Source organism: Saccoglossus kowalevskii, chromosome 3 (genome assembly GCF_978046115.1).
Source record: "Saccoglossus kowalevskii chromosome 3, keSacKowa6.1, whole genome shotgun sequence".
NCBI lineage: Eukaryota > Metazoa > Hemichordata > Enteropneusta > Harrimaniidae > Saccoglossus > Saccoglossus kowalevskii.
In genome coordinates this window covers 28768856-28780280 of record NC_140643.1, presented here as the reverse complement: position 1 = coordinate 28780280, position 11425 = coordinate 28768856, and the positions used below count along the sequence as shown (strand labels likewise).

General features: G+C 36.4%; 1 protein-coding gene across 3 annotated transcripts; it reads right to left on the bottom strand.

Annotated features, from left to right (window-relative positions):
- Window positions 1-1348: 1348 nt before the first annotated feature.
- Window positions 1349-10428, bottom strand: LOC102807669 (uncharacterized). Of its 3 annotated transcripts, none has more exons than XM_085496553.1 (6): window positions 10171-10428; window positions 8394-8500; window positions 7931-8059; window positions 4927-5049; window positions 2757-2957; window positions 1349-2388 (listed from the first exon to the last, which is right to left on the bottom strand). In XM_085496553.1, the coding sequence occupies exons 2-6, from the start codon at window positions 8458-8460 to the stop codon at window positions 1985-1987; spliced, it is 924 nt and encodes a 307-aa protein (XP_085352679.1). In that variant the 5' UTR covers window positions 8461-8500; window positions 10171-10428; the 3' UTR covers window positions 1349-1984. The 3 variants fall into 3 exon arrangements, with proteins under 3 accessions (XP_085352679.1, XP_006822551.1, XP_085352680.1); XM_006822488.3 differs by having other exon boundaries at window positions 8394-8485; XM_085496554.1 differs by lacking the exon at window positions 10171-10428 and adding an exon at window positions 9568-9637.
- Between the last annotated feature and the right edge of the window lie 997 nt (window positions 10429-11425).

The following is an 11425-nucleotide window of genomic DNA, read 5'->3' as shown; positions in this document are numbered from 1 at the left end:
TTACCATGGAAACATAAGAAACTTTCATCAGTTTTTCAGTTCCTGACTTTCGAGTTCCCAATGGCTGTTCAACTTTTATATAAAAAAATTAAATGTAATACATGGTTTCGCGGGAATATTTTATATAAAGGTAATATTTTTACCCTGAAAAGTGATAAATACATTAAATTATTAATATTAAATTCGTAATGTTTGTAATATGGATGAACTGTTTCACATACTATTTCTAATGGTAGCCATGAATACATGGCTTGAAAAGTCCTCCATCATTTTCGATAACCACACAATTTTTTTCTGACTTGTATATTTGTAATCTTGTATGTTTTGTTCTAAGCTGGATCTGACGACTAGCTTCAAAGTAGTGTCCCAGTCGAGTCATTTCTCTCGTGTCTCTCAATTTCCACTAATTAAATGGTGATTCGCTTGACCAAGCCATGAAATGTCACATGACACGAAATGCATGATCTCATTGGTCAACTTGGATTATGTCCTATAAGCAGTTTACCAGAAAAACACCGTATTGCTTTTAGTATTAATGGTAGTGCCAAGCAAACTGGGACAAGGCTCCCGAGTCTGTTAAAGTTAACACAATAAACCAAATACGGAATGTGATGTTTCAGTAAAGTGCTTGTTTGTAAGACACAGGATTACGTTTCGAACGTGATGACGTCTGTATGATTTTGTGTCTATGCATGACATGGCAGAACATGTACAGCACATTTCTCTGAACTGAATACGGTGATAACATATTTTTATTTCATTTCTTGTAATATGAAATGTCGAATGTAAAAACGAAAAAAAATACAGATTTTGTTCCTCTGAGTAGCGTTCCACAATAAAATGGGTGGATAAATTAGACGTGAAAATGCGCACCCAATGACATAAATAATTGTATTAAAGCAGGTGAGTCGTCACCTGCGCATGCGTCAGATGGCCATAGCGTGTCATTGTTTACAAACAAGCGTCTACCCACGAGCCTGTGTGTTGTTATCCTCGTTTGAAACTCAATTCCCGCGCGTGCGCAGGCGACGACCCTACCGCTTTAACAAGACAGATTAGGAGCGACACGTTGGCCCATCACGTATATGTGAACTGTTGTGGCACTGGATGGCAATACGCCATAAATATGTATGTCAGGCATTAGAATGACGAGGCAACACGAAGACATAAAAGTGTATTTGGGAGTTTCCACGTCATGAATTCCAAATGTCTAACATTCCATATGTTAAGTGTTCTGGCAGATTTTACACAACATATGACTGATATTTGTCATGAATATAATACGACAATTTTATTATTGATTTTTCTGTAAAAATATAAACATTAAGTCCAAAAAAATATATTAAAATAAAATGAAAAAGTGCTTTATTACAAAATTAACAATCATATTTATATCAGCGATGTTCAGTGTTGCACAGAGACACATTCTAATACATCCAACGGATCAGGAGCAACTATTAGGGTAATACAATAACAAGATACACCGTTATTTATCGTGTAATATCGCAATAAAAACATGAATTTTCATATAATTTATGTCCCTATTACCCTTACCCGGTCTTGTGTGAACGTATATACCCCAGACGTACATCGCAAGATGGAAACATACCCGACACGTGATAACGCACAATCAGATTGGACATACATATCTATGACTTATTATACGAGCAACCATGTACAATCACAGCAACAAGCAGCAATTTGCAATAATATGCCTTCAGTAGATTAGAGCATCTCGATATTGTTTATCCAAAATTTAAATCCCCGGTTTCCCACACTGATATTGATATTTGTTTGTATTCACTTGTTGGTATATTCTATAGTGCGATAATAATAAAACCTCATATCTTGCCGTCGTTATGAAGAAATAGAGCTGTAATGCCAGGGCAGAGTACCCACACGTACCTTTTATGACACATTCACAGGGAGGTCATAGTTGTTTTCACAAAATATGTGTTGATCGACTACCGTATATACGACGTCATCATACATCAGTTTCAACTCTCGTCCTAATCTCGCGGGAGGCGTCTGAAGGTAAAAACACTTCATCATCTTCAGGCACCTCTTCGAGTGGTTGAATTTGAGAAATATCCCCGTCCTTGAATTTGAATCGTAGATTCAAGGCAGCCTCGTACGTTGGCGGCGGTGTTTCCGGCACACTGCTAGCCGCGCTGTTCTGACGGTGCAGGGACAGTCTGCTATAATCCGGCGGCTGGTCGGGATTCGGTCGATATTGCGAGAGCGAGTAGGAATCTCCATCATTACTGTTCCCGTCTGGGTAACTCGGTATATGAACTCGTCGACCGTCTGGAAGCACCAATGAATCAGATATGCTGGAAAGACGGCGGTTTTCAAATGGCCCATACCACGATGGCCGATATGCGTACCCTGAAAATGACAAAACAAACCAAAGTTACAAAATTGAAACATCTCGAAAAAGCCATTGTTTTGAGTGTTTATTGACTTGAACAAAAAAGTAGATGATGAAAATAATTTAGTTTTGGCTCAATTTCTACCGTAATAATTAGTCTTAGTGTCAAACCTATAGTAATTCTTGCAGTACAGTTATGGACACGCACGCTGTATTTAGAATTGACATGTATGCTTCTCTAAGTAGTATCTCGTCATTGAGCCACTGCAATAGACCCCATGACGACAAATAAGAACGTCCGATGGATTGTAATACAGAGAGCACTCATTCCAACAACAGGCACCCAATTAAAAAATGGACTTATAGGTGTAAATATTAAACATACTCGGTACATTTCTTCGTTCTCCCTCTGTGACAACTGTGTTCGGAGGACGATCTCCCCGTGGTTGGCTTTTCATTGCAACGCACACACAACAAAGACACACTCCGATGAGCGATAACGTTGATACAACTGCTGCTACTACTATCACTCGTGAGGTATAGTTGTCGTAATCCACTTCAACGTCAGACCAATTTGAGCTGATATCTGAAAAAAAAAAACACAATTGATGAACAATCAATTCCATGTTCAATGTATGAAATAAACGGCCAGCATTCCCATGACAACACGAATTGCCAAATCTGTATCCGGCCCATATAAAAATGTTCACCGGATTCCGTCATATTAACCGAGCAAGCAACACGACTGGGAGTCTGTTATCTATATATTTTATTTGTCCGATTCTTGATTTACTGCCCTTAGTGACGCTCGTTACCACGGCGTTGTGTTGTAATAAGATGCAAATAAATTCTGCAATACCAGATGTAGTCGTATGTAATTTTATATTGAGACTTTAAAGACGCTATATGGGCGGAATATATTTTTTAATAATCTTGTCCGATATTGTATGCTTCTGAATCAATGCTCTACATCAAATCAGATTATGATTTACCATAAACTAAAAATGTTGCGTTTACAGGAGACACAACAGTGTTTGCCAGATGAAAAATCTCTAATACGCATGTCCAGTGATTGCTATTGTGCGTACCCAAAATAGCTAGTGCGCATGCGTAGTCGTATTGTTTCATCGAACGATTACCCAGATGAGCGCTACAGGAACAGCGATTTTAGCCGATGAAAAAGCATAGTCGAAAATATCTGTCAAAATACCGTGTCATACAATAATATAAAGTTATCGGTAGTATAGTATCGACCGACGCGCAGCGTCTAGAGGACGCTTACGCGCGTAATAATTCCATATTTAGAATTCGCATTTCCTTTTATGGTAGGATGAAAATACCCCGTAAGATACCGCAAAATTACGGCACGCTGTAACTTATGGCGTTACGGTCACAGATGTATAATAATACTGAATATTACATGTTCTCGTACACATTGCATCTTTTGCATCATATTGCAAAATGTAGTACATATCAGTTACATACATTACATAGTTACATAATGCACACAGTAGGGCGACATGATTGATCACTGCAATGTAAAAACTACATGTAATTACACATCTGCCAATACACGGTATATTTACATATATACTCATTTGACATTGTTCAGACGGATATTTCACCGTGATATATTATACTGCGTCCATTTGAAATATAGATGGCTTGCCCCAGGCTGACACTGACATGTTCCCTGTTGTCTACTGCGAGCATAACACGATTTGTAGCTTTCTGTACTCTGACACCCGAGGGGCTCAACAACGGGCATAACACATTTCTCATGTATGTACGGTAATTGAATACCATTGTGGGAACAATGTATCGTACAGTAACCAAGGAAACAATGATATATCCTCTTTTTAGTTGTTTTGTTGACGTGCTTGAGGCAATTTACGGCTCGCAATGCATCAAAACAAACATTGTGCAGTTGTTTGTGCACATGCCTCATAGTCAGCCGCCGTCTACTGACACATTCATTTGGGATATCGCCTGGGAAGGTTAGCAAGGTTAAGCGGATTTAATCTTATTATTGATTTTCCGTCGTCGTCAACTTTTCATTTTGCTCTTCATCCTGTATAGTATCACGCAAGTCCAGCTCTTCTCGCAGAGGGTTCATTTTATGACAATATCTCGGAATATTGTTTTTAATTTCATTCTTTCGTATTTATTTGTGTTTTGACAATATCTCAGATTTTGAATCGTTTTGAATTGTTTGCCAAATTTGTTTTTCATGTTTCCTTACTTCATGACATTATTTCTGATTTTGATGACTGCATTGTTCATTTTTCGGTCATATATGTAAAGTTCCGGGTTGACCAGAATGTCTCGGGTTCTTGAAATATGATACGGTAAACCAACAAACAAACAAAATAAAATAAAATGATTGAAACAATGTCACCACAATTTCAACCAAAACAACCTCAATCCTATAAACATGGCTATAGTAACCTATGAGACTTCATGACGTCATAGCAACATGGAATGTAAACATCTGTTTTACAACTGTTTAGTCCGTCAAGTAAACGACGAAGAGAGAGCAAAGGTCATATGATTACCGTGATATTCGTAGTGTTGACAAAAGTTTCCATGGTAACCCACATCGCACTGGCAGAATCCATCTACACAAGATCCTTGAAAATTACAATCAGAGTCATTCGCACAGTTTGGCAACAAGGTACCTGCAAAAAAGAAAGTAATCAGCATGCAAATTCATTACAACGTAGCCCCACTTGAAATCATCGTTATAACATCTAACCGCCATCTCTGTATGTACCATAATACGGAAACCACTAATTGATGTTATAATTGATGTGACAGGGATTGCGTAATGAAGCACAGCTTATAATATGCACATGCGTTTATTCATCGTTTCTCGAATACCCAATATACATTGCGATGACACGCGGTGTTATTACTTCGGGGACATGAATCAGTGTTAATACTACATTTTGCACAGGAATAAAAATATACATAAACTCCGTTATGATGTCCCTCAAATCGACAAATCATACCTAACCCTAATTGTTTAATTGTTTACAACATTATGGAAACAACTAATTTCGGAGTTTTAGTTTAGGTATCAATGGGGAAAACCTATATCGATTGCCGTAGTAATAAGTAGTGAAGTAATAAAAATGAGATACTACGTTAGTCACGCCAACATACTGCATCATTGTGAATGGTAACGTGTATTGTTAGTATACCTTCCCGGAATAAACATTTTGTTTTAGGGGAATACAAGCAAGTCGCCAAAACAAGCAACACATTAGAGTGGCAGCTCTAATTCAATTTATTTAAAGTGGAGTTTCGGATTCGAGTCTATAAATCCACATTCGTACATACACGTCAAATGATTTATCCCAGTCTAGGGCTTGCTATCATTATCTAACATCAATTGCTGATTACACAAGAAGTACTGAGTCATGCATACCAAGAACGCTGCCTTGGGACACTAGACATGAAACATCTAATTAATTGATTTTTTAGATCTAATATTTATTTATTTATTTATTTATTTATTTATTTATTTATTTATTTATTTATTTATTTATTTATTTATTTATTTATTTATTTATTTATTTATTTATTTATTTATTTATTTATTTATTTATTTATTTATTTATTTATTTATTTATTTATTTATTTATTTATTTATTTATTTATTTTAAACGAAATATATAATACATCTTTATTGATTAATTGTTTATGACCTGGCGGGACCTTGAGTTCGTTCCATAGATAATGCGCTTTTGATGTAACCTAATTTGTCTATTAATATTCCAAACGCAATTACTGATTATTTTATCCAGTGCATACACCTGCTGTTTGCCCGAATCCCATAAGAATCCAATTTTCAATTAACAAATGTGAACTGGGACAAATGAAAAAATAAGTAAAACAAAGTATATCAGATTGAAGCGATACATTGTTAATGATTGTGATGTCTGTGTCAATGTACCTTATGATTTCACTTTTTAAAAGGTCTAAAATTAGTCTGTGAGAAAATGTATCAATCAAATGTAACAGTTGTTGATACACGAACACCTTTTTCTCAGATTTTGTCAAAGATTGCACTGTTTGCAAAATAACCACCGTGGCTGGTGATATCCCAGAGTACATTGTTGATAATCTGCGACGACCACTTTACACTGCAGTGTTTAATACTTCACAACTTATTTTTTGCATCACATATTGATTGATAGTAAGAAAATGATATTAAAACAGAACATTGTAGAAGCATATATTAGTAGAGCTACAGTAGCGAGTATAAAATATCGCCAAAGTGACACAAATGATGAATGACATTTGCTGATGTTATGGGGCACAAAGAAATTGACAGTAGCGATTCAGAATGTGACTCAAGTGACACTGTCAAATGACAAGACCTATTTCAAGTCACATGATCTAGTCACCTGTATACAACTTTGAGAACACGAACAGTGTATATTAGTTGCTATTATGGTTTGTTAGCTTGAAAAGGTCATAGGTCATCGTGTTCGATATGGGACCTATAGCAACGTATACAACGCGTGTAAAATACATGTATGTTTGCTTACCAACACGGCTGTGGCGTTTTAAAAATATCTCGTTACTAATATTTCTTTGTACATCCTAAATGAGTGTGTGTATTGGAGGGGGCACATTTTAAAAGCATAAATTTGAGAGAAGGGGTAAATTTGTGGTTCAAATTTCTGATTTGTCTGCCCACCCCTTCTGTTTTATAACGAAACCTAACCACTCACCAAGAACACTCTTCTTTAATTATATAAGTTTTTTAAATTAACAAAATGTTACCCATACAAATAAATCAGTGATCTTTCATCGATTAGAACCAAAATATAATATTTTACGTAACCAAAAGGAAATTAACTGATAGTATCCTGATAATTATTTGACTATATCATGATGCTTCTATTGTTGTTAACCATACCTATTTAATCTGAAGTCTCTCTCAACTGGAACGATATTTGATATATAAATCAATCAATTTGTCATTTTTAACAACATTACTTATTTTGTCACTGATGCCTACAGACATTAACTGACATTTCACTAGTATGTAAGATAATGGCATTATTTTGCTTCAAATTCAATCGGATTAAACAAATCAAATGAGTGATGTCAGTTTTAAGATAAGTACACATCCGCGACAGAATGGGCATATGAAAGAATGGTCTGGTCGATAATGTAAGAACCTACAAACCTACTAGAAGTTTCATTTTGTTTCTGGAGTCCACGTGCCTGACATGTTATTGTATGCAGTAATTTATTTACGAAAGTTTATGATTACATTTATATAAAAACAATATTCATTCCGTTCAAGTTATTATACAGTACACACATTCAGATGATAAAAGTGTACATATTTTCAGTTCCTGTATCGTGTTACTACCACGCGGCGTTGAAAACTTTCACAATTTAACTGCGAACTATGAATCATTCATACCAAGCTTATTAGACAGTGTGAATGTATCGGTTCAACATATACGACGTGTCACTCAAAAAGCAAATTCTCTACGGGTACCACGATGAAAAGAAATAACGTGAAAAATTACTCACTGAATTCACAACGATCTCCCCGGAAATTATTCTGACACAGACACACAAGGTACACACAAGTTCCTCCATTTAGACAACCGCCATCAACCGCACAGTCAAATATCGGGATACCGCTTGTGCTGTTGGAACCTATTCATAGTAAGGCAATAAAAATCCACTTTTAGTGTTTCACTCATGAACATCAGTGCCGCGAAACATATCTCATTTGACAAAAGTCACGTGGCACTGCATGATTTTAAAATTAGATATATTGTATTCAAAGGCAGGTACAGGAAAATCATTTGGACGGATGTGTTTTTAGAATATACGACCTTAAAGGTATAATTATTGAATCAATGTAAGCGGTAATTGCAGCTCATAAAGGCTAATTATTTCCCACAGTTCTCATAATATATAATTAATCATATGTTAGGTGTTCATATAAAATGATGGAAATAATAAAAAAAAAATTATAAAAACTTACTTATCACAGCTCGTGCGAACAGACAATGTGTCAGGAGAACGATGATATGGCAAGAATCCGTCACCATGGCAACTATCGCAGATACGGATCACCTGAAATTGATGACACTGTCACAAGATGAAATGAACGAGAATATGCATGAGCAACCGTGTTAACGTTGTGAAATTAATGAACGTTTGATACACAATATAACCTTACTATATGCGTTCCGTGTCAATAACCAGGAACAAGAAAGCTATGTCAATAGTTAGTGTGATGGAGAATACATTTATGGCAATGAATATCACGATATGCGAGATCCACCTCTATCAAGTCGAGACAATTCACACCAATATATCCTAATTGAGACTACTTGTGTTTCCGGGTCGATTGCCTCTTGATCGCTTCACTTGAATGAAAACAAATTGCACTGTACAGTTATATCACACATTGCCAGCTTATCAAATGAGATTGCCCTGCAAAGCGTACGTTATCATAGACGAGGGAATCCGCAGCATGTCTACGTGTGTATATCGAATATGTTTTATCATGCACTATGTATATTATGTAGTATGAAGTATATTAGGTTAGACAAGTGCATGCTTAGAATACACAATGGAGTTGTGAACTGCCGGATGCCGCAGTTATTTGCAGAGATTTACGTGAATTTGCGTGCTTCCGGTTGGCCTTACACAGCATTACAACGTGATAAAGGTACCGAACATGGTAACTGATTGCCTTCTCCAATCATCCCAGACACCCCCCCCCCAAAAAAAAATTTGCAAAATGATGTTAAAGGTTTACATTATTTCTGGCTAAATCACAATAAGAATTACAGTGTAATTACTGATAGTAAGGGCTATATAGTTAATTAGCACGTTATGCGCATGCTCTACTGTACGCGATACTCCAATCAAACCCGGCATTGACCTAATTGTGCTGACACGACGAATTCTATTCTACAAGCAGAGTGTCGTTTGGAAATGATATTAAAATTATAGCCTCGCCAACTGAGTTTATATTATTTACAACGTATATTTATTTATTCAGCGGGCAAGGACATTTTCCTACAGCAATTCGATACACTATAAGGGCTGTCCTCAATACTGTACACACTATACGCGTTATTTATATAATGAGCGATAACATGGAATATAATCAGTTCATGGGGGAGGATTAGAGTATAGAGAGTTACCTGACTCGTTCACTGACGCCGTGAACAATCCGTCACGATAATTAAGACCGCAAGCGCCGATATACTGAGAATTGCATAACTGAATGTACAAGTGATTTTGACGTAGTATGTAACTTAAATACGGGAAGAGGACACATTCAGGATATGGTGTAATTTAATGTGACGTACGTACTAACCGTTGTATGCATTTGGCATAAACAGTCACGGTATACTAGTACGTTAATGTATGACTGTATACAAACAATAACTTATAACACTACACACGTACGGGCTTTTAATATGATTGTACATTTGACAGGCGCATTGGGGTTTTTAATCATCGTACGATGGCGGAGGGTCATGCTGCATGTTTAACTACCAGCCATCAGTTTACTGGCGCGTCGAAACGTGCTTATTACAGCCTTGCTGACTTACTATATGATCTGGGATGGGCCGCTATTTGATTATCGATAAATATCGTTGAAATGTACAAGCTAGAAACCAACACAACCATGTTTACATCCGATGTTTATTTCACACCAGCCCACTCACGTAATGCGTGTACTAATTCATACTATAATACATTAAATAATTGCATAGAACGTTTGACACATCACAACTTACCGATATCATTGAACAGAGAGAAATAAGGCACTGGAAACAAGTGTCACTGTATCCCAGAACGAACGGCGTTGACGACCCCCGTCCCTGATATGTTCGGGCAACACAGTCTCGTACACAGGCTCATAGAACAACGTCTGGGTATGCATGTATAATAGACGAGCGATCCATGGGTCAGTTTACGTACACACACGACAATTTACTAGTTCCTGTCTGTATATCATCACGTTATCGTCGACACAAACATAAGCCAATAGTGTGTTAATAGTCGTAATCCGATTTGGATATTCACATTGAAACCACCGTAGCGTCACACAATCACACCACGTGACTAATTTACATGCACTTTTGTAATCAGTGTACACAAGGGTCCCCTAATAAGGTATGCTAAAGTGTTGCTCACCGAAGAAAGAACGATACGTGAACATACAAATACAAGGCAAGCGAATGTAACGTTTACCTCTGTCACCAGATGACAGTTATTTATTACTTGACCCTACAAATCAGATTAGCAATACACCCGAACTAACACTGAACATTACGAACGCGCTTTATAAATATATATGTATTAATGAAAATTTAATATGACAGCATCCTGCATATATCACAGTATAAATTTATTGACACTATGTATGCAACAAGTAATTTTTTAGCACCAGTGAACACAGCTGCAATGTCTGAAAATAAAAAAAAATACGGTTAAGAAATGTTTGTCTATGTTAAGATTAAGTTTCTACAGACACTCTCGGTGTTATCATTTAACGTCATCATCACTGTTCATTACATGTCGTCAACATGATGCTAGATTACATGGATTAGATAGAAATATAGTCACACCTTGCATATTATCGCTGTCATTGTTTGGGATAATTTATCTTGTATTGTCCCTTTCTCTGGTTAGTACAGTATTTTTTTGAAAGCGGACTCCGAACAAATGAATGAGTGCATTATATACGGAATTATATTAAAACAAGTTCATATGCCGTGGTTTGTAGTTAATCATGTTTGAAATTTCATAATGACCTATCAATATAAATTACACAACTGCTACAAAGCAGTAATTATAAGCCATATTGTTTAGCTATAAACGTCTGACTGTAGCTACGTAATATTACATGAAAGTGAACACACCAGCATTACGCTCGGACAAAGTCTGTACATACAAAGATCATTGCGAAAAAAGACGGTAAACACCAACTGTCTAGTTTTCCTATTAACTTTTAATTTGTGATAGGACAGTATGTTTTTTTAAGTTTAG